The following is a 23,249-nucleotide window of genomic DNA, read 5'->3' on the forward strand; positions in this document are numbered from 1 at the left end:
TTGGGGGCTTTATTCCCTTCATTTTGGTAAACAGAAGGTTAGTTTGCAACTTTTGGAAAGGTTGGTAGATCTGGTGAAGACTAAGGGTTTCTCTTTCATCCTTTTATGCTGGATTCTTTTTTGCTTTCTTTATTTGATTTTTTTTTTTTTTTAATAATCACTGTTAAAGTTCTATGATGATTTTTGGCTCTCAGACTTTTACCATGTATGTGTATGTGATAGAATGCTGGGACTCTCTTAGTGAGATCAAAGCCAGTGTCTCCTGGAGAACAGCACAGCAACAATGGGCAGAGCTAATGTGATTGGTCCATCCTCTGCCTGTTTCCTATTGGTCGGTTCATCAGCAGAAACACGTTTCGAGCTCAGAGGAAGTTTTGTACGTGTTCAGAGAATATGCTGTTTCTCCTCTCTGGTGGTATTTTCAGTAAATATTTTCCAACTAATGTGACAGATTTTAAACCCTCTGCTCGTCTCTGCAGGCGTTTCTGATTCACGTCCCTACAGGATGATCTGATGACATCATCTGATGACATCATGTGGTCGCTGTAACTATCCTCCTGGTCATTCAGTCACATCTCCAGCTGTCTCTTTGTTAAAAACAAATCTTCTTAAATGTAAAAGTCTGATGTTTTTTTCATAAAGTCAGAACTCAGAAATCATCCTCATTCATTCATGTTAAAGTCATTAACTACAAACAGACCTCAAACAAACTCTCTGACCTCATGAGGTCACCACTAATGAGACAGAGACCATGTTTATGACCAGTGAAGACGGATCGTCTTCATGATCCACCCGGCAACAGACGACACAAAGAGAGGAACTGATGTCTTCTCACACAGCAGACCAACAGCTGTGTTAGGCTGTTTTCACATCAGGGACCAAGTCCTGGATCAGAGTACACAAAGACTGGTTCTTTAAACAGTGACAACTTAAGCCTATGTACTCAGGCCCAATCTGCTTGTAGAGGTGGTGTCAGATATTCATGGTACAGAGGACATGTGGACACAACCGTGCTTGAGTATGGTGTTCTCATCAGTGAGTAGAGTCCTAAAGTAGGATGTGGACATAGGACGAGGATCAATGTTTGAGTCTTTGATATAAAAATAAAAACATCCATAGTTGCAGGATGGACTCTACTGTCCACACGGAGCAGAGACCAATATTGACCCAAGTTACACAAACCCAACAACAGCACTTCATCTCTCTCTATCATAATTAGAACACAGATACAACAGTCTCTCCTCATGTTGACTGACCTTTGTTGGCAATTTGAGAAAAATTGACAAATATGGCTTACTATATGGCAAAAAAGGAAAGAAAAAGCCAGAGCTTTGCCAGCGTTCCAACCTCTACCTTGAAGATGATGTTATCCTTTAAAGCATAAAAGAAACATGCCATTCTTGGCTTTAAAATATGTCATCCATAACAGCCTATAAAACATTCAATTCTTGCCTTTGACATAAAATGTCATCCATAAAAGCATGTACAGTTTTCCATCCTTACCTTTGAAATATAATGTCATACTTTAAAGCCTTTAAATCATTCCATCCTTGCCTGTGAAATATAATATCATCTGTTAAAGTCTATTAAACATTACATCCTTGCCTTTGAAAGATTATGATATTGGTGGAAGCCTATAAAACATTCCATCCTTGTCTTTGAAATATTGTTATACAGTACAGCCTATAAAACATTCCATCCTTGCCTTTGAAATATTGTTATACGGTACAGCCTATAAAACATTCCACCCTTGCTTTTGAAATTTTGTTATACAGTAAAGCCTATGAAACATTCCATCCTTGCCTTTTAAAAGATGATGCCATCAGATAAAGTCTATAAAACATTCCATTCTTGCCTTTGAAATATTGGGATACAGTACAGCCTATAAAACATTCCATCCTAGCCTTTGAAATATTGTTATACAGTAAAGCCTGTAAAAAATTCCACCCTTGCTTTTAAAATTTAGTTATACAGTAAAGCCTATAAAACATTCCATCCTTGCCTTTTAAAAGATGATGCCATCAATTAAAGTCTATAAAACATCCCATTCCTGCCTTTAAAATATTGTTATACAGTTAAGCCTATAAACATTCAATTCTTGCCTTTAAAAATACTATTATACAGTAAAGCCTATAAAACATTCCATTCTTGCCTTTGAAATTTTGTTATACAGTACAGCCTATAAAACATTCCACCCTTGCTTTTGAAATTTGGTTATACAGTAAAGCCTATGAAACATTCCATCCTTGCCTTTTAAAAGATGATGCCATCAGATAAAGTCTATAAAACATTCAGTTCTTGCCTTTGAAATATTGGGATACAGTTAAGCCTATAAACATTCAATTCTTGCCTTTGAAAACATGTTATACAGTAAAGTCTAAAAAACATTCCATTCTTGCCTTTGATATTTTTGTTATACAGTAAAGCCTATAAAACATTCCATCCTTGCCTTTTAAAAGATGATGCCATCAATTAAAGTCTATAAAACATCCCATTCCTGCCTTTGAAATATTGTTATACAGTAAAGCCTATAAAACATTCCATTCTTGCCTTTGAAATATTGTTATACAGTACAGCCTATAAAACATTCCATACTTGCCTTTGAAATATTGTTATACAGTAAAGCCTATAAAACATTCTCTCCTTGCCTTTGAAATACTATGTCATATGTTAAAACTGTTAATCTTGTCCGGGATAGTAGAAAACATTCATGCGTGATGTGGAAACAGATTTTGGGCTGAATTTGCCTTTTAATTTCCATATTGGACAATTGTCACAGTGCATTATTTATTTGATTATGTAGCAACAACTATTTCATGCTCTCAGAAATGCAAATGTCTTTTTTATTTCAGGCCATGTCTGATCATTGCTGCATGCAGTTTGAAGTTATTGCAGTCAACACTTGAAGAACAGAGAAGAACGTTCTGATAATCAGAGCAAATAAAAAAGCAGCTTCATTATGTGCATAGAGATCACATGACGTTATGTCCCCACCCTGCCTTGCATATGCTAAATGCTGCTGAATATTTTCTCACATCGGCTCTCTGGCTTCACGTGGAACTTTAACTCTGTCAGGAAGAAGTCCAGGAACAGTGGCTGTGAAATCCATCAGCTGTTTGCATCCACACATGCAGCTCACCTCCAATATTCCAGGGAATCATTCAGAAGTTTTGTGCACGTTTCAAACCCCTCCTGGTCTTTGTTGGCCTCCCTGTGTCTCCACATGTCTCAGGTCTTGGACTCGGACTCGTGGGTGGTTCACGTTTCTGCTCAGTAATGAACTCTGCAGACCACAAGAGGCTTCCTGCTTCCCACGCCTGTTAAATCTTTCCAGACTCTGGCTGTGTCACATCGTTATGTCGTTGTGATGATCTCTTTGTTCCGTCTCTCATGACTTCATGATGTTTTCCATTCAAGCAGACACACTCCCTCTGTGTTTGAGATTTTAGTTAAAAAATAGAAAGTTTGATCTCCATCATTGCTCAGAAATGTGCTGTCATGACACCAAAGTTTAAACTTCCATAGAAACAGAAGATAATACCAATAATACCAATACCTGATTGATACTACACCAGCAAAACAGAAGATCTAGACACCCGAATACGATCATTTATAGATTTATTCTTCTAAAACTGGCATGTCTTTGTCTTCATTTATGTAAACAGCACAACTCAGTCATGTGATGAGTACCTGTTACAGTTTAAAGATGGATCGATTGTATTTAGAGGTATGGCTGATATGACTACAGGCAAGCTTGAATGCAAAAGGCAAGGATAGAACGGTTAAAAGTTTTACAGGATGACATTCTGTTTCAAAGGCAGGGATGGAATGTTTTGCAGGAATTTAAAGATGACATCATCTTTCAAAGCAATGATGGAATGTTTTGTGTTCTTTACAGGATGAAATTATCTATCCAATTCAAGGATGGAATGTTTTATAGACTTTGAATGCTGACATTTGCAGAAGGAAAGGTAGAATGTTTTATAGACTTTGGATGCTAACATTTCTAAAAGGCAAAGATGGAATGTTTTATAGACTTTGAATGATGACATCATATTTAAAAGGCAAGGATGGAATGTTTTCTAGACTTTGAATGCTGACATTTTTAAAAGGCAAGAATGAAATGTTTTATAGACTTTGAATGATGACATCATTTTTAAAATGCAAGGAGGGAATGTTTTACATGATATACATGATGACATCAACTTTCCAATTCAAGGATGGAATGTTTTATAAACTTTAGAGAATGGTATCATCTCCCAATGGCAAGAATGGGATGTTCTATATGCTTTTTAAGGACAACATTATCTTTCATAGGCAAGAATGGAATGTTTTATATGCTTCAAAGGATGACATGATCCTTCAATGGCAAGGATGGAATGTTTTAATGACTCTAAATGATTACAATATATCCTAAAGGCAAGAATAGAATGTTTTATATGCTTTAAAGGATGGCATCGTCTTTTAAAGGCAAGGATGGATTTTTTTTTTTTTTTTTTTTTTTTGCTTCAATGGATGATGTTATCATTTTAATTCAGGGATGGGAGGTTTTATGTGGTTCTAAGGATGACATCATTTTTCATAGGCAAGGATGAAATGTTTTATAGGCCTTTACGGATGACATCATCAATGGCAGAGGAAGGAATGTTTGTGCAGCCAGGTATTTTTGGGGCTTTTCCTTCCAGTTTTGCCAAATAGTAGACCTTAGTTGGAAACCCTTGCTCCTCACCAGTTCCACCCACTTTTCTGCTCAGTCTGTCTATGTTTGAACACAACCAATTCAGTCCAGATGAAGGCGTCCTAGACCTCAGATGCTAGACCGTCTTTAGTATTACCTGAGTTGCATCGACACAATCTACACATTAATGATTCCCACATGTTTCTGATTTATGCAGCCTGGATGTTGATGTTTGGTGTAAACTGGGTCTCAGCTGTCCTCTCCTCCTCTCCCTCATTTAATGTTCTCCTTCCTCTCTGTGTTCTTAGAACATCTGCATCGAGAACGCCTGCATCGCTGCCCATGATAAGACAGGACGATATGCCACCATGTTCACTGTGGACAAAGTGCTGACTCCACCGATGGGGACGGTGATGGACGTGCTGAAGGCTGACGATCGCTTCAGGTGAGTCCATGTTGGTCTGAGAAAACTGGGCAAACAAAGAAAGATGATGCAAGTCAACCAAGGCCGAGTCAAAGGTGTGTGTTTGAGAGTTTTTGAAACCATGTAGAGGCTCCCAAAAGTCAGCACGTAGGTGTGGGGCACAGAGAGCAGATCAGTGTCCAAGGCCTGGAGGGTTAAGGAATGAGTACAGAAGAGGAGGCTCGAAAGGTACAGGACAGCGAGGCCGTGCAGAGATTTATGAGTGGAGGATTATGTGAGTGATATGGAATGACCAGGAACCTGTGGAGCTGGAGAAGAACCATTACCAGAGAACAGGACTTAAGCTCTGGTCTGCACAAACTGTAGCCTGTCCAGGGCTGTGCTGGGTACCCCACCTAGAACACTTTAAATAATGCAGACAAGAAGTGATAAAGGCATGAATGAGCATTTCTGCAACAGGAACAGTGAGTACTAGTCAATGTCTGTGGAAGTTCCTGACATGATAGAAAGCATATTTGTGTTATGTTTAAATTGACGTGTCTAAAATGAACCCTAGGCTGAGTCTAGAACATAGCTTAGTTGTTTATAGAACAGAAAGTTGTGTCTGGTACGTATAGTTGTTTATATGGATTATAGTGTTGTTTATAGAGCAGAATGTTGTGTCTGGACAATAGAGTTGTGTATAGAACAGAATGTCGTCTCTGGAACATATAGTTGTTGTAGAACAGAAGGTTGTGACTAGAATGATGCCAGCTCTTGTTGTCAGATGTCAGACTGTTATCAGGACAGACTGAGGTGAGTCCACATGGAGAATTCAGGATTCCTGCCCTGTAGCTGAATGACTGAAACAGCTAAATCCTGTTAATGTGTATAGATGGTGATGCCTCCACAACATCAGGGGGTCTCTGGTTGGTGGATGTAGTTCCATGCGATGAGTCAGCGTGTTCAGAGGCGTTTTAATGATTTAATTATGAGACTGTAGAGATCAGCTATGATGGTTTTACCAGACTCCTCCTCCTCCTCCTCCTGCAGGAGTTCACCATCAGCTCCAGCTGTCTGAGTTTAATGACTGAATCAGAAAAAAGGTTGATGTCTGTGAAGTCCTCTGAGTCTCCTGAATCGTCTTAGATTTGTTTTAGCAGCTCGGTTTATGATCCTCTATGAGTCTGGACATGCTCCTGCTCACATATCCATCACATTAACATCTGTATAAACTACACGTGTTCTCTAACATGTGTATTTTACTACCTCTGATGGTGACAGCTGGGCTCTGAGGCCTGAGCTCATGGAGGCTTGTTTTTTCATCCTAAATGAATAACTCTGTTTGCACACTGACTCTTAAACTCTATTATTATTATTTTTGGGGACATGTTGGGTTTTCTGCATTTTTTTAATCTGTCAGCGTGAATTCAAGGGTTTTTGACTATTGAAGAACTGGATCTAACTTGGCACTAAGTTCTTGCTGGTTCAGGGGAAGAACCAGTTATTTTCAGGACCTGGTCCATATGCTGGGGGCTACAATGGCATGGCTCTCTTGTTAGCTGCAGCCCGCGTAACCAAACCAGCAGAAGACCTAGCTGGAGCTCTAGCAGAATCCCAGGAACTCTCCTGGTCGATATCACATTTCTGATCCAGTCCATAGGACGACATTTATAACCTGGACCACTTTCATCAGAGGCAGATCTTCAGTGTACATTCTGGTCTATAGTTTAAGGAAGGAAGCGTTTTTTTGGTGTTTTAAATCAAACCCTTCCCTTCTTTCAGCCTCTTGGTCGGAGCCATCCAGACCGCAGGGATGACCGAGCTCCTGAACCAGCAGGGGGCGCTCACCTTCTTTGCTCCCACTAACGATGCCTTCAGTGCCATGCCTCCACCTGAGCTCAACAAGCTGATGCGTGAGTTCATGTTTGTCTGTTCAGGTTTTCATCAGCTGATGTCTGATCTGAACATTCCCGCCCACAGACCCCTACTCTTAAAATACCCACAGACCCCTACTCTTAACCTACCCACAGTTCCCTATCTTAACCCACCCACAGACCCCTACTATTGACCCACCCACAGACCCCTACTCTTAAACTACCCACAGTTCCCTATCTTAACCCACCCACAGACCCCTACTATTGACCCACCCACAGACCCCTACTCTTACACTACCCACAGTTCCCTATCTTAACCCACCCACAGACCCCTACTATTGACCCACCAACAGACCCCTACTATTGACCCACCCACAGACCCCTAGTCTGAACCCACCCACAGACCCCTACTCTGAACCCACCCACAGACCCCTACTCTGAACCCACCCACAGACCTCTACTCTTGACCCACCCACAGACCCCTGTCCTTAACCGACCCACAGCCCCCTATCCTTAAACCACCTACAGCCCTCTATTCCCTTAACCCACCCACAGACCCCTATCCTTAACCCACCCTAAGACCCCTACTCTTTACCCACCCACAGACCCCTATCCTTAACCCACCCACAGCCCTCTTCTCCCTTAACCTACCCACAGCCCTCTTCTCCCTTTACTCACCCACAGCCCCCTACTTTTAACCCAACCACAATCCCCTACTTTTAACTTTCCCACAGCCCCCTACTCATTACCTGCCCACAGACCCCTACTCTGAACCCAACCACAGACCCCTACTCTTAGCCCAGCAACAGACCCCTACTCTGAACCCACCCACAGACCCCTACTCTTAGCCCAGCAACAGACTCCTCCTCTTAACCCACCCACAGACCCCTACTCTGTACCCACCCACAGACCCCTACTCTTAGCCCAGCAACAGACCCCTACTCTGAACCCACCCACAGACCTCTACTCTTAACCCAGCCACAGACCCCTACTCTTAGCCCAGCAACAGACCTCTACTCTTAACCCACCCACAGACCTCTACTCTTATCCCAGCCACAGACCCCTACTCTTAGCCCAGCCACAGACCCCTACTCTTAACCCACCCACAGACCCCTACTCTTAGCCCAGCAACAGACCTCTACTCTTAACCAGCCCACAGACACCTACTTTTAACCAGCCCACAGCCCTCTACTACCTTAACCCACCCACAGACCCCTTCCCTGTGTTTTTCTGCTGTTCTCAGTGATTCTCATGCAGGTCCTGGTTTTGCTGATTCCACAGAAACATTTATTTAGTGACTCAGAGTTAATTATTGAATCAAGTTTTTATAAAGTGTGAGCAGAGTGAAAGATACTTTGAGGACTTATAAAAGCACAAAGCTGTGAAAGAGGTGAGAGGAACACCACAGGAGAGACTAAATTTAGACAATAGCACCACTACAATAAACTTTATGAGTAAACAGAATCTGAACACACACTGAGGAATAAAATCACACTTTGGTTCATTTAAAATAAGGACTACAGAGTCAGAGGGAGGGTTCATCAGTACTGAAGACTTCATAATTACTCATCCATCCATTCTTCTTCCTCTTATCCAGGCCGGTAGCTCTGTAATGACGTTCAGATCAGTAATACAGAAAGATGTTTACCTGTTCATGTCTCTGTCTCCTAGGTAACCGTGCGGAGCTGTCCTCCTTGCTCAGGTATCACCTGGGGGAGGGCATGCTGGTCAGTGGGGGGGTCAGCTCTCATACCAGACTGAAGCCTCTGCAGGGAGAAAGGCTGGAGCTGGGCATGGTCAGTACTCTGATATAAACAAGTCTCTACCTAACCTGATCTTGGTCCCTATCTCACCTGTCCTCTGTCCTGGGTCCGTATCTCACCTGTCCTCTGAACTGGGTCTATATCTCACCTGTCTTCTGTTCTGGGTCTATATCTCACCTGTCCTCTGTTCTGGGTCCATATCTCACCTGTCCTCTGTTCTGGGTCCTAATCTCACCTGTCCTCTGTTCTGGGTCCTAATCTCACCTGTCCTTTGCTCTAGGTCCATATCTCACCTGTCCTCTGTTCTGGGTCCCTATCTCACCTGTCCTCTGTTCTGGGTCCTAATCTCACCTGTCCTTTGCTCTAGGTCCATATCTCACCTGTCCTCTGTTCTGGGTCTATATCTCACCTGTCCTCTGTTCTGGGTCCATATCTCACCTGTCCTCTGTTCTGGGTCTATATCTCACCTGTCCTTTGCTCTAGGTCCATATCTCACCTGTCCTCTGTTCTGGGTCTATATCTCACCTGTCCTCTGTTCTGGGTCCATATCTCACCTGTCCTCTGTTCTGGGTCTATATCTCACCTGTCCTTTTCTCTGTTCTGGGTCCATATCTCACCTGTCCTCTGTTCTGGGTCTATATCTCACCTGTCCTCTGAACTGGGTCTATATCTCACCTGTCCTCTGTTCTGGGTCCATATCTCACCTGTCCTCTGTTCTGGGTTCATATCTCACCTGTCCTCTGTCCTGGGTCCCTATCTCACCTGTCCTTTGTTCTGGGTTCCTATCTCACCTGTCCTCTGTCCTGGGTCTTTATCTCACCTGTCCTCTGTCCTGGGTCCATATCTCACCTGTCCTCTGTCCTGGGTCCCTATCTCACCTGTCCTTTGTTCTGGGTCCATATCTCACCTGTCCTCTGTCCTGGGTCCATATCTCACCTGTCCTCTAATCTGGGTCCATATCTCACCTGTCCTCTGTCCTGGGTCCCTATCTCACCTGTCCTCTAATCTGGGTCTATATCTCACCTGTCCTCTGTCCTGGGTCCATATCTCACCTGTCCTCTGTCCTGGGTCTATATCTCACCTGTCCTCTGTCCTGGGTCCCTATCTCACCTGTCCTCTAATCTGGGTCTATATCTCACCTGTCCTCTAATCTGGGTTCATATCTCACCTGTCCTCTGTCCTGGGTCCATATCTCACCTGTCCTCTAATCTGGGTCCATATCTCACCTGTCCTCTAATCTGGGTCCCTATCTCACCTGTCCTCTGTCCTGGGTCCATATCTCACCTGTCCTCTAATCTGGGTCCATATCTCACCTGTCCTCTAATCTGGGTCCCTATCTCACCTGTCCTCTGTCCTGGGTCCCTATCTCACCTGTCCTCTAATCTGGGTCCATATCTCACCTGTCCTCTAATCTGGGTCCCTATCTCACCTGTCCTCTATCCTGGGTCCACATATCTCACCTGTTCTCTGTCCTGGGTCCATATTTCACCTGTCCTTTGTTCTGGGTTCATATCTCACCTGTCCTCTGTCCTGGGTCCATATCTCACCTGTCCTCTGTCCTGAGTCCATATCTCACCTGTCCTGGGTCCATATCTCACCTGTCCTCTAATCTGGGTTCATATCTCACCTGTCCTCTGTTCTGGGTCCCTATCTCACCTGTCCTCTGTTCTGGGTCCATATCTCACCTGTCCTCTGTTCTGGGTCCATATCTCACCTGTCCTCTGTTCTGGGTCTTTATCTCACCTGTCCTCTGTTCTGGGTCCATATCTCACCTGTCTTCTGAACAGGGTCCATTTCTCACCTGTCCTTTGCTCTGGGTCCATATCTCACCTGTCTTCTGTCCTGGGTCCATTTCTCATCTGTTATCTGTTCTGAGTCCATATCTCACCTGTCCTGGGTCCATATCTTGCCTGTCCTTTGTTCTGGGTTCATATCTCACCTGTCCTCTGTCCTGGGTCCATATCTCACCTGTCCTCTAATCTGGGTTCATATCTCACCTGTCCTCTGTCCTGGGTCCCTATCTCACCTGTCCTCTAATCTGGGTCTATATCTCACCTGTCCTCTAATCTGGGTTCATATCTCACCTGTCCTCTGTCCTGGGTCCATATCTCACCTGTCCTCTAATCTGGGTCCCTATCTCACCTGTCCTCTGTCCTGGGTCCATATCTCACCTGTTCTCTGTCCTGGGTCCATATCTCACCTGTCCTTTGTTCTGGGTTCATATCTCACCTGTCCTCTGTCCTGGGTCCATATCTCACCTGTCCTCTGTCCTGAGTCCATATCTCACCTGTCCTGGGTCCATATCTCACCTGTCCTCTAATCTGGGTTCATATCTCACCTGTCCTCTGTTCTGGGTCCCTATCTCACCTGTCCTCTGTTCTGGGTCCATATCTCACCTGTCCTCTGTTCTGGGTCCATATCTCACCTGTCCTCTGTTCTGGGTCTTTATCTCACCTGTCCTCTGTTCTGGGTCCATATCTCACCTGTCTTCTGAACAGGGTCCATTTCTCACCTGTCCTTTGCTCTGGGTCCATATCTCACCTGTCTTCTGTCCTGGGTCCATTTCTCATCTGTTATCTGTTCTGAGTCCATATCTCACCTGTCCTGGGTCCATATCTTGCCTGTCCTTTGTTCTGGGTTCATATCTCACCTGTCCTCTGTCCTGGGTCCATATCTCACCTGTCCTCTAATCTGGGTTCATATCTCACCTGTCCTCTGTCCTGGGTCCCTATCTCACCTGTCCTCTAATCTGGGTCTATATCTCACCTGTCCTCTGTTCTGGGTCCCTATCTCACCTGTCCTCTGTCCTGGGTCCATATCTCACCTGTCCTCTAATCTGGGTCCCTATCTCACCTGTCCTCTGTCCTGGGTCCATATCTCACCTGTTCTCTGTCCTGGGTCCATATCTCACCTGTCCTTTGTTCTGGGTTCATATCTCACCTGTCCTCTGTCCTGGGTCCATATCTCACCTGTCCTCTGTCCTGAGTCCATATCTCACCTGTCCTGGGTCCATATCTCACCTGTCCTCTAATCTGGGTTCATATCTCACCTGTCCTCTGTTCTGGGTCCCTATCTCACCTGTCCTCTGTTCTGGGTCCATATCTCACCTGTCCTCTGTTCTGGGTCCATATCTCACCTGTCCTCTGTTCTGGGTCTTTATCTCACCTGTCCTCTGTTCTGGGTCCATATCTCACCTGTCTTCTGAACAGGGTCCATTTCTCACCTGTCCTTTGCTCTGGGTCCATATCTCACCTGTCTTCTGTCCTGGGTCCATTTCTCATCTGTTATCTGTTCTGAGTCCATATCTCACCTGTCCTGGGTCCATATCTCACCTGTCCTCTGTCCTGGGTCCATATCTCACCTGTCCTCTAATCTGGGTTCATATCTCACCTGTCCTCTGTCCTGGGTCCATATCTCACCTGTCCTCTAATCTGGGTTCATATCTCACCTGTCCTCTGTCCTGGGTCCATATCTCACCTGTCCCCTCCGTTTCAGAGGAACTACACTGTCTACATCAACAGGATCCCCGTGGCTGAAGCTGACCTGATGGCCACCAATGGAGTTGTCCATGCCATCAACAGCATCGTCAGACCTCTGCGTGAGTCACAGTACCACTTAGTGTCTGGATGAAATCTTCCTTTTTTACCTTTATGTGTGGTGTTGGGAAAGTAATGTTACATCACCAGCGTTCTGTTCATTGAGCTTCCTCCTTGATTAGGACACAAAACCAAAAAGATGAAAAACTTTTTTGGCCCTTTGTGGAAATGAACAAAGAGAAACAGAAAACTAGAAACTGCCCCTTTTTTGTTTTTTTATTTTCCAAAACAAATCAGAACTTTCTGACAGGTCCAAGGGCAGGTTTTATTTCCATGTTTATTTCTGTGTTTATTTCCGTGCTTTGTTTTATTTTTCTTTTATGTCTGCTGCTAAACTCTGATTGGTCAGATGTGAGCTTGTCAGGGATGAAACTTTTGAAAAAATGTCTGTGATACAAAGAAATAGAAGCTGTAAATTTGCCCTGTTAAATGACATTCATGGTCTGAAAGCTTGCATTGGAAAAAAAAACCCTGCAAACACATCATACACATAAACACATCTGGTGTGTAAAAGCCTGAATGCATGACTTCTCTCAGCATGTACCCCAGAAACAGACGCTCCTTTAGAAGGATGCTACCTCACACTGGAGGAGACAGAGACGCTGCAGAACACAGACTGATAGTTTGTGTTTTTATAACTGTGTATTTGTGTTTGTGCGTCTGCAGCTCCTAAGGTGGAGCGAGAACAGGCCGATGGACCTGCAGCTCCACTCTGGACAGCGGCTTTAACCAGGGTAAGAAATCAGATCTGAACTCTAAATATGACAATGATCCGCTTCTATTCCTGACCTCTGATTAACTCTATCCTGTTATTGTCGCAGCAGGCCAACTCCAGGGGCTTCAGGAATGGTGAGTCTAAGAACATTTTTATTATTTTTTTAATTTAACCTTTATTTAACCAGGAAAAGACTCATAGATTAGAAATCTCTTTTCCAAGAGTGTCCTGGCCAAGAAGGCAGCAACACAGTAACATAATTACAACAGACATAAAAACACATATCCCAACTCAAAACAACAAGTAGGCTATACATAACAACTATTTCCAGGGTTCAGAACATCATACATCAGACAAAACATCTGCAGACACATGCATCTGCCCCAAATCATTTAGGATCCATTTAAAGGATCCAGTGAGCACAGATCACCAAGTTTTAAATCTTTCTGTAGGTCGTTCCAGCTAGAGGGAGCAGCAAACTAGAGAGCCTTCTTCCCAAGCTCAGACCTGACCCTCAGGACAGATAGTAATATGATAATTATAGTAGTCCTGGTCTTAGTCCTAGTCTTAGTTCTGGTCTGAGTTCTGGTTTTAGTCCTGGATTAATTCTGGTCTTACTCCTGGTCTCGGTCCTTGTCTTAGTCCCATGACTATAACCTGTTTTCTTCAGAGCGGGTCACCCATGTTTGGCCATGTTCAGATCCAGCGTGTGGCTTCTTTCCTGCATGTCATTCTCCCCTTCCCACCATTCTCCTCTGTATTTCCTTCATCTCCTCCTCCTCTGTCTCTTCTTCATCTCCTCCTCTGTATCTCCTTCATGTCCTCCTCATCTCCTCCTCTTTCTCTCCTTCATCTCCTCCTCTTTCTCTCCTTCATCTCCTCCTCTTTCTCTCCTTCATCTCCTCCTCTTTCTCTCCTTCATCTCTTCCTCTGTATCTCCTTCATCTCCTCCTCTGTCTCTCCTTCATCTCCTCCTCTGTCTCTCCTTCATCTCCTCCTCTTTCTCTCCTTCATCCCCTCCTCTGTCTCTCCTTCATCTCCTCCTCTGTCTCTCCTTCATCTCCTCTGTCTCTCCTTCATCTCCTCCCCTGTCTCTCCTTCATCTCCTCCTCTGTCTCTCCTTCATCTCCTCCTCTGTCTCTCCTTCATCTCCTCTCCTGTCCTCTCTGAATGGGGAGAAAAGCCAAATTAAATTTTAGAAATAAAGCAGGAGAGACATTCTGATAAATCTGTGTAAACGTCTGCTGGACTGACACTTCAGTATTTCATAAGCTATGATGTTCAAATACATCAGAGTGGCAGATGTAGTTAGACTATGTCATAAAGGGTTCCAGGACTTTCTCTGATGTTTGTGGTCTTTTCTCTAGATGATCTTTTCCAGAAGGTGGTCCGGAGTCATTCCAGAGGGACAATGAGCAAAAGTCAGTGAAACTACAGAGAAAGAAGAAGAAGACGTGGAACGGAACATCCGAGGAACCAAAGAACACATGTTCTCATCACAAGAGTCAAACATTCCAGATAGAAGAGGAAAAATCCCCTGAAGTCCTCCAACACTGTCAACTGTGAGCTGAGATTAGAGGAATGTTTCAATCAGGAACTTTAGATAAAAACAGCAGAGATTCAAGGAGGGAACAAAAAAAAAACCACACTCATTAGTATTAGTGCGTTAACGGTGCATTTCAGTCATTCAGAGACCAAGCTGATGACACTGAGTGTTCTAACAACCAGTCTGATATCAAAACTCTGATTCTAATCACAGACCATCCATCATCTCTTTATTAGCTACATGCTAACAGGCTAGCTGTGCCTCTTTCACTGCTTTTCTCCCTCATGTTTCATAAACTATTAAAGGACAGACTGATCCACTATTTACACAAAAAATCTAGTGGGTACTGTTAGACTGGGATGAAAACTGGGGTCCTAGACAGGCCTGTATGTGAAAGGCAGAGGATGGAATGTTAGTTGGGGGTTTTCTCCCTCCATTTTTGCAGAAAGATGAGGAATAGTTGGAAAAAGGCAAGACTGGAATGTTTTATAAGCTTTGATGACATCATTTTAGAGGATGATGTCATCAAAGGCAGAGGATGGAATGTTTGTGAAGCTGGGGATGTTGGGCACTTTTTCCCTCCATTTTTGCCAAAGTACGATGGCAGTTGGTGGACATGGCGAGGAGGGAGGATGATTTTTATTTATGTCCGCCTTTTATGGACATAAATAAAACTATGATTCTAGTTTACTAGCAGGAAACAGCTGATCACGTCTGTTAAAGGGGCGGTCTATAATGAGAGCCAGTACGTGTAGTATCAGCAGGACCAGTCCAGTTCAGATGAAGACTCCAGACCCCATCTGAGTCAGGCTGATATCAGACCGTGTTGAAATGCGTTTGATTTCTGAATGACTGAATGTTAAATAAACGTCCCCTCAGTGTAACTTTTAGCCCTCCGTTTTGTCTGTCAGGCTCAGTCAGTGTGAGCGTGAGTGAAATGCACCCTTATCATCATCATCATCATCATCATCATTATCATATAAAGTTTGTTAAAGCCGTATTCACGTTTCTATAAAACACATCTAGGCGTGTTTCACATTTTAACTGCAGGAAAATAAAATCCATGTATGAGTTTTGACTGCTTTTACATTTTTATAGCATCTTTGAGTCTGTTGAAATGCATTCTGGGAAGTGTAGTTTGCTCACCAGTGTGGGAGGATGTGAGGAGGATTTTTCAGCTTGTGGAGTAAAAAGAAAAAATCCCATTTTTATAAATACTTTTGTATGTTTTTACTGTAAAAATCATCTAGATCTGACCTGCAGTTGTGTAAAGTGTGTGTTTGTGTTGTTGTGTACTCTGTTTGTGTGTCCCTGCAGCATGTCGCAGGCCTGAGCTCCAAAATAAAACCTGAGTGGAGATTTTTGAGGATTTTTGTAAAAAATAAAGCTGAGCATTAGCTCTGAAACCACCACCAGTCTCCTTTGTGTCTGTGGTCCAGGTCCCGGGGTTCAGACCGGGGTCAGGGCCCCTCTCTGTGGGTCTGTAAAAAGGCTGCAGAGCGTCCACGCGTCACAGCCGTCACGCCGACTTAAATCACGCCTGATCCGTGCACGTTTCCTTCACATGCACGCTCCCTCTGTGCTCCTTAGCGTTATGAAATATTAATGTGGTCCAGGTGAGCCCAGCAGCAGAGCAGGCCAACAGAAACAAAGCTGCTTTTTACACAGTGAATGTGGTCAGTGAATGCCTCACAGAGGGAGGCTGCAATAGAACATTTAAAGGTGGTTCAAATTTTATGAGAAATATTTCAGTTTTATTTCAGCAAAGGAGAAACGGAGCAGTAGAGTCCAGCTCTGTAACCACCTGTGAAAGTGTTTCTGCTTCAATAAAACCACAGAAGAAGAGTTCAGACCAGAGAGACCGCATGGACAAACATCTCCACTGCTGTTTTTATGGACGCTTTAACCATCGGGCATGGGGCCCGGGCTCTGGGGGGCCTCACAGAGGCTCCGGGGGGCCTCTCAACTATGAGATACATGTCTGAAATACTCTCTATGATTAAAATGCTTATTTTTGTGTAGATTAGGGGCCAAGAGTGAACAAAACAGCATCAAATACATTTAGATTTAACACCAAGTCCCTGTGGAGGAACCCTGGCCCCTCAAAAAGGCCTAAAAGGTCTTCAAGTCAAGATAATGGTGGTTATGGGGACCCTATAGACAGACTGGAACAATGAACTGGTGGATTACCCAGTCACCTTTTGAGCCCAAACAGGGAAGGCCTGATCCTCTTTAGTCACAGCATAGACCAGATTGTCTTTGGGGCCTCAGAGTAAGGACCCCTTCATCTGAGGGGGCAGAACAGGAGAGTCCTGATCACCTTTGGGGCCCAGACACAAAGTTCCTAGCAACTGTGAGGAGACCCCAGTTAGCCCAGTTTCCTCTGTGGTCCCTGGCCCTCTGTGGTCCCTGACTCTCTGTGGTCCCTGGTCCTCTGTGGTCCCTGGCCCTCTGTGGTCCCTGGCCCTCTGTGGTCCCTGACTCTCTCTGGTCCCTGGCTCACAGTGGTCCCTGGTCCTTTGTGGTCCCTGACTCTCTGTGGTCCCTGGTCCTCTCTGGTCCCTGGCCCTCTATGGACTCTGGTCCTCTCTGGTCCCTGGCCCTCTGTGGTCCCTGGCCCTCTCTGGTCCCCGGCCCTCTATGGACTCTGGTCCTCTCTGGTCCCTGACTCTCTGTGGTCCCTGGCCCTCTCTGGTCCCCAGCCCTCTATGGACTCTGGTCCTCTCTGGTCTTTGGCCCTCTGTGGTCCCTGACTCTCTGTGGTCTCTGGCCCTCTCTAGTCCCTGGCCCTCTCTGGTCCCCGGCCCTCTCTGGTCCCTGGCCCTCTCTGGTCCCCGGCCCTCTGTGGTCCCTGGCCCTCTCTGGTCCCCAGCCCTCTATGGACTCTGGTCCTCTCTGGTCCCTGGCCCTCTATGGACTCTGGTCCTCTCTGGTCCCTGGCCCTCTGTGGTCCCTGACTCTCTGTGGTCTCTGGCCCTCTCTGGTCCCTGGCCCTCTGTGGTCTCTGGCCCTCTGTGGTCCCTGGCCCTCTGTGGTCTTTGGCCCTCTGTGGTCACTTGCCCTCTGTGGTCTCTGGCCCTTTCTGATCCCTGTTCCTCTATGGTCCCTGGCCCTCTCTGTGGTCTCTGGCCCTCTCTGGTCCCTGGCCCTCTCTGGTCCCTGGCCCTCTGTGGTCCCTGACTCTCTGTGGTCCCTGGCCCTCTCTGTGGTCCCTGGCCCTCTGTGGTCTCTGGTCCTCTCTGGTCCCTGGCCCTCTGTGGTCCCTGGCCCTCTGTGGTCCCTGACTCTCTGTGGTCCCTGGCCCTCTGTGGTCCCTGGCTCTCTGTGGTCCCTGGCCCTCTCTGGTCCCCGGCCCTCTGTGGTCCCTGGCCCTCTCTGGTCCCCAGCCCTCTATGGACTCTGGTCCTCTCTGGTCCCTGGCCCTCTGTGGTCCCTGACTCTCTGTGGTCTCTGGCCCTCTGTGGTCCCTGACTCTCTGTGGTCTCTGGCTCTCTGTGGTCCCTGGCCCTCTGTGGTCTCTGGTCCTCTCTGGTCCCTGGCCCTCTGTGGTCTCTGGCCCTCTGTGGTCCCTGACTCTTTCTGGTCCCTGGCCCTCTGTGGTCCCTGGCCCTCTGTGGTCCCTGACTCTCTGTGGTCCCTGGCCCTCTGTGGTCCCTGGCCCTCTGTGGTCCCTGACTCTCTGTGGTCTCTGGCTCTCTGTGGTCCCTGACTCTCTGTGGTCTCTGGCCCTCTGTGGTCCCTGGCCCTCTGTGGTCCCTGACTCTCTGTGGTCTCTGGCTCTCTGTGGTCCCTGGCCCTCTCTTTGGTCCCTGGCCCTCTCTGTGGTCTCTGGCCCTCTGTGGTCCCTGACTCTCTGTGGTCTCTGGCCCTCTGTGGTCCCTGGCCCTCTGTGGTCCCTGACTCTCTGTGGTCTCTGGCTCTCTGTGGTCCCTGGCCCTCTGTGGTCTCTGGTCCTCTCTGGTCCCTGGCCCTCTGTGGTCTCCGGCCCTCTGTGGTCCCTGACTCTTTCTGGTCCCTGGCCCTCTGTGGTCCCTGACTCTCTGTGGTCCCTGGCCCTCTGTGGTCCCTGGCTCTCTGTGGTCCCTGGCCCTCTCTGGTCCCCGGCCCTCTGTGGTCCCTGACTCTCTGTGGTCCCTGGCCCTCTGTGGTCCCTGGCTCTCTGTGGTCCCTGGCCCTCTCTGGTCCCCAGCCCTCTATGGACTCTGGTCCTCTCTGGTCCCTGGCCCTCTGTGGTCCCTGACTCTCTGTGGTCTCTGGCCCTCTGTGGTCCCTGGCCCTCTGTGGTCCCTGACTCTCTGTGGTCTCTGGCTCTCTGTGGTCCCTGGCCCTCTGTGGTCCCTGGCTCTCTCTGACCCCTGGCCCTCTCTGGTCCCTGGCCCTCTGTGGTCTATGGCTCTCTGTGGTCTCTTGGTCTCTGTGGTCCCTGGCCCTCTCTTTGGTCCCTGGCCCTCTCTGTGGTCTCTGGCCCTCTGTGGTCCCTGACTCTCTGTGGTCCCTGGCCCTCTCTGGTCTCTGGCTCTCTGTGGTCCCTGGCCCTCTGTGGTCCCTGGCCCTCTCTGTGGTCTCTGGCCCTCTCTGGTCCCTGGCCCTCTGAGGTCTCTGGCCCTCTCTGACCCCTGGCCCTCTCTGGTCCCTGGCCCTCTGTGGTCTATGGCTCTCTGTGGTCTCTTGGTCTCTGTGGTCCCTGGCCCTCTCTTTGGTCCCTGGCCCTCTCTGTGGTCTCTGGCCCTCTGTGGTCCCTGACTCTCTGTGGTCCCTGGCCCTCTCTGGTCCCTGGCCCTCTGTGGTCTCTGGCCCTCTGTGGTCCCTGGCCCTCTCTGTGGTCCCCGGCCCTCTGTGGTCCCTGGCCCTCTCTGGTCCCCAGCCCTCTATGGACTCTGGTCCTCTCTGGTCCCTGGCCCTCTGTGGTCCCTGACTCTCTGTGGTCTCTGGCCCTCTGTGGTCCCTGGCCCTCTGTGGTTCCTGACTCTCTGTGGTCTCTGGCTCTCTCTGGTCCCTGGCCCTCTTTGGTCCCTGACTCTCTGTGGTCCCTGGCCCTCTTTGGTCCCTGGCCCTCTGTGGTCTCTGGCCCTCTGTGGTCCCTGGCCCTCTCTGTGGTCCCCGGCCCTCTGTGGTCCCTGGCCCTCTGTGGTCCCTGACTCTCTGTGGTCCCTGGCCCTCTGTGGTCCCTAGCCCTCTCTGGTCCCTGGCCCTCTCTGGTCCCTAGCCCTCTCTGGTCCCTGGCCCTCTCTGGTCCCTGACTCTCTGTGGTCTCTGGCCCTCTGTGGTCTCTGGCCCTCTCTGGTCCCTGGCCCTCTCTGGTCCCTGGCCCTGTCTGGTCCCTGGCCCTCTGTGGTCTCTGGCCCTCTATGGACTCTGGCCCTCTGTGGTCCCTGACTCTCTGTGGTCCCTGGCCCTCTCTGTGGTCCCTGGCCCTCTCTGGTCCCTAGCCCTCTCTGGTCCCTGGCCCTCTCTGGTCCCTGGCCCTCTGTGGTCTCTGGCCCTCTGTGGTCCCTGACTCTCTCTGGTCCCTGGCCCTCTCTGTGTTCTCTGGCCCTCTCTGTGGTCCCTGGCCCTCTCTGGTCCCTGGCCCTCTGTGGTCTTTGGCCCTCTCTGGTCCCCGGCCCTCTGTGGTCCCTGGCCCTCTGTGGTCTCTGGCTCTCTCTGGTCCCCGGCCCTCTGTGGTCTCTGGCCCTCTGTGGTCCCTGACTCTCTGTGGTCCCTGGCCCTCTGTGGTCCCTGACTCTCTCTGGTCCCTGGCCCTCTGTGGTCCCTGACTCTCTCTGGTCCCTGGCCCTCTGTGGTCCCTGGCCCTCTGTGGTCTCTGGCCCTCTCTGGTCCCTGGCCCTCTGTGGTCTCTGGCCCTCTGTGGTCTCTGGCCCTCTGTGGTCCCTGACTCTCTGTGGTCCCTGGCCCTCTCTGTGGTCCCTGGCCCTGTCTGGTCCCTGGCCCTCTCTGGTCCCCGGCCCTCTGTGGTCCCTGACTCTCTCTGGTCCCTGGCCCTCTGTGGTCCCTGACTCTCTCTGGTCCCTGGCCCTCTGTGGTCCCTGGACCTCTGTGGTCTCTGGCCCTCTGTGGTCTCTGGCCCTCTGTGGTCCCTGACTCTCTCTGGTCCCTGGCCCTCTCTGTGGTCTCTGGCCCTCTCTGTGGTCTCTGGCCCTCTCTGGTCCCTGGCCCTCTGTGGTCTTTGGCCCTCTCTGGTCCCTGGCCCTCTGTGGTCCCTGGCCCTCTGTGGTCTCTGGCTCTCTCTGGTCCCTGGCCCTCTGTGGTCTCTGGCCCTCTGTGGTCCCTGACTCTCTGTGGTCCCTGGCCCTCTGTGGTCCCTGACTCTCTGTGGTCCCTGGCCCTCTGTGGTCCCTGACTCTCTGTGGTCCCTGGCCCTCTGTGGTCCCTGGCCCTCTGTGGTCCCTGGCCCTCTGTGGTCTCTGGCCCTCTCTGGTCCCTGGCCCTCTGTGGTCTCTGGCCCTCTCTGGTCCCTGGCCCTCTGTGGTCTCTGGCCCTCTGTGGTCCCTGACTCTCTGTGGTCCCTGGCCCTCTCTGTGGTCCCTGGCCCTGTCTGGTCCCTGGCCCTCTCTGGTCCCCGGCCCTCTGTGGTCCCCGACTCTCTCTGGTCCCCGGCCCTCTGTGGTCCCTGACTCTCTCTGGTCCCTGGCCCTCTGTGGTCCCTGGCCCTCTGTGGTCTCTGGCCCTCTCTGGTCCCTGGCCCTCTGTGGTCTCTGGCCCTCTGTGGTCCCTGGCCCTCTGTGGTCCCTGGCCCTCTGTGGTCCCTGGCCCTCTGTGGTCTCTGGCCCTCTGTGGTCTCTGGCCCTCTGTGGTCTCTGGCCCTCTGTGGTCTCTGGCCCTCTGTGGTCCCTGACTCTCTCTGGTCCCTGGCCCTCTGTGGTCCCTGGCCCTCTGTGGTCCCTGACTCTCTGTGGTCCCTGACTCTCTCTGGTCCCTGGCCCTCTGTGGTCCCTGGCCCTCTGTGGTCTCTGGCCCTCTCTGGTCACTGGCCCTCTGTGGTCTCTGGCCCTCTGTGGTCTCTGGCCCTCTGTGGTCCCTGACTTTCTCTGGTCTCTGGCCCTCTCTGGTCTCTGGCCCTCTGTGGTCTCTGGCCCTCTCTGGTCCCTGGCCCTCTGTGGTCTTTGGCCCTCTCTGGTCCCTGGCCCTCTGTGGTCCCTGGCCCTCTGTGGTCTCTGGCTCTCTCTGGTCCCTGGCCCTCTGTGGTCTCTGGCCCTCTGTGGTCCCTGACTCTCTGTGGTCCCTGGCTCTCTGTGGTCCCTGACTCTCTGTGGTCCCTGGCCCTCTGTGGTCTCTGGCTCTCTCTGGTCCCTGGCCCTCTGTGGTCTCTGGCCCTCTGTGGTCCCTGACTCTCTGTGGTCCCTGGCCCTCTCTGTGGTCCCTGGCCCTGTCTGGTCCCTGGCCCTCTCTGGTCCCCGGCCCTCTGTGGTCCCCGACTCTCTCTGGTCCCCGGCCCTCTGTGGTCCCTGACTCTCTCTGGTCCCTGGCCCTCTGTGGTCCCTGGCCCTCTGTGGTCTCTGGCCCTCTCTGGTCCCTGGCCCTCTGTGGTCTCTGGCCCTCTGTGGTCCCTGACTCTCTGTGGTCCCTGGCCCTCTCTGTGGTCCCTGGCCCTCTCTGGTCCCTGGCCCTCTGTGGTCTCTGGCCCTCTGTGGTCTCTGGCCCTCTGTGGTCTCTGGCCCTCTGTGGTCCCTGACTCTCTCTGGTCCCTGGCCCTCTGTGGTCTCTGGCCCTCTGTGGTCTCTGGCCCTCTGTGGTCCCTGACTTTCTCTGGTCTCTGGCCCTCTCTGGTCTCTGGCCCTCTGTGGTCTCTGGCCCTCTCTGGTCTCTGGCCCTCTCTGGTCTCTGGCCCATTCTCGTCCTTCGTGTTCGTTCTTGTCTTTATTGAATCTGGTGCTTTATTGACCTGAACATGGAGCAGACTCTCTGGGTCCCACCGTGTCTCGCTGTCTCAGCTCCAGCTCCGTCTGTGTTTGTGCAGAGATGATGGACATCAGTAGATAATGGTGACCAGATGCTGCTGACTGGAGGACGTCCATCTGAGTGAGTGGAAGCAGAAGCAGCCCTCGGTGTCAAACATGACTGCTGTCTGTTTGGAGAAGTGAGTGAATAAAATGTTTTTATTGGATTTATTTTCAACATGTAAGAATGATATGTTCTAGGACATAAGGTTTATGTAAGTAAAGATAATTAGCCAACGTTATAGAAATGATTGAATTAGAGTTCACGTCTCTTTGCCCTTCAGAGCAGAGGGGTGTTCACTTTGAAAAGTATCCAGTTTGGTTTTATAGAGGACACATGGGGGTGGGGGGGGGGGTGGGGGGGGGGTGGGGGGGTCCACTCTGAAATGTTGGGAAAGATACCAAAAAATCTAAAATATCTGACCTGTACCTCCGACTTTCTCTCACCTTCCATCATGTGTCTGACTCTGAAGACTCATTTCTCAGAAAATTCTCACTCCAGTTTTTGAAGTACTCCATAAAAAGTACCCCAAATTTTTTCTTCAAATGCTCCCTAAATATTTCCGAGAAACTTAACATTCCCATCAAAATTTCCCCATAAGTTCCATCTGAATTCCCAAAAATTTTGAGCAGATTGTCCCAAATTTTAAAGCTAATTCCCAACAATTTACAAATTTATTCCCCAAATTTCAGGATGATGGAAAATTCCCTCCAAGAATCCAACCAAATCTCCT

At 48.9% G+C, this 23,249-nt stretch overlaps 1 protein-coding gene across 2 annotated transcripts in view; it reads left to right on the plus strand.

Moving 5' to 3' along the window:
- tgfbi (transforming growth factor, beta-induced) overlaps positions 1–15,990 on the plus strand; it is a 36,770-nt gene extending 20,780 nt beyond the window's left edge. The window contains exons 11-17 of one of the 2 annotated variants that reach the window (XM_041797612.1): positions 4,987–5,123; positions 6,867–6,997; positions 8,630–8,754; positions 12,217–12,319; positions 12,984–13,051; positions 13,139–13,166; positions 14,400–15,990. In XM_041797612.1, coding sequence (XP_041653546.1) covers positions 4,987–5,123; positions 6,867–6,997; positions 8,630–8,754; positions 12,217–12,319; positions 12,984–13,051; positions 13,139–13,166; positions 14,400–14,461 — 654 coding nt within the window. In that variant the 3' untranslated portion in view covers positions 14,462–15,990. The remainder of the gene's footprint in view (positions 1–4,986; positions 5,124–6,866; positions 6,998–8,629; positions 8,755–12,216; positions 12,320–12,983; positions 13,052–13,138; positions 13,167–14,399) is intronic. The other variant, XM_041797614.1, reaches the window with a different exon arrangement.
- Positions 15,991–23,249: the final 7,259 nt, after the last annotated feature.

Source organism: Cheilinus undulatus, linkage group 10 (assembly GCF_018320785.1).
Source record: "Cheilinus undulatus linkage group 10, ASM1832078v1, whole genome shotgun sequence".
Lineage (NCBI taxonomy): Eukaryota > Metazoa > Chordata > Actinopteri > Labriformes > Labridae > Cheilinus > Cheilinus undulatus.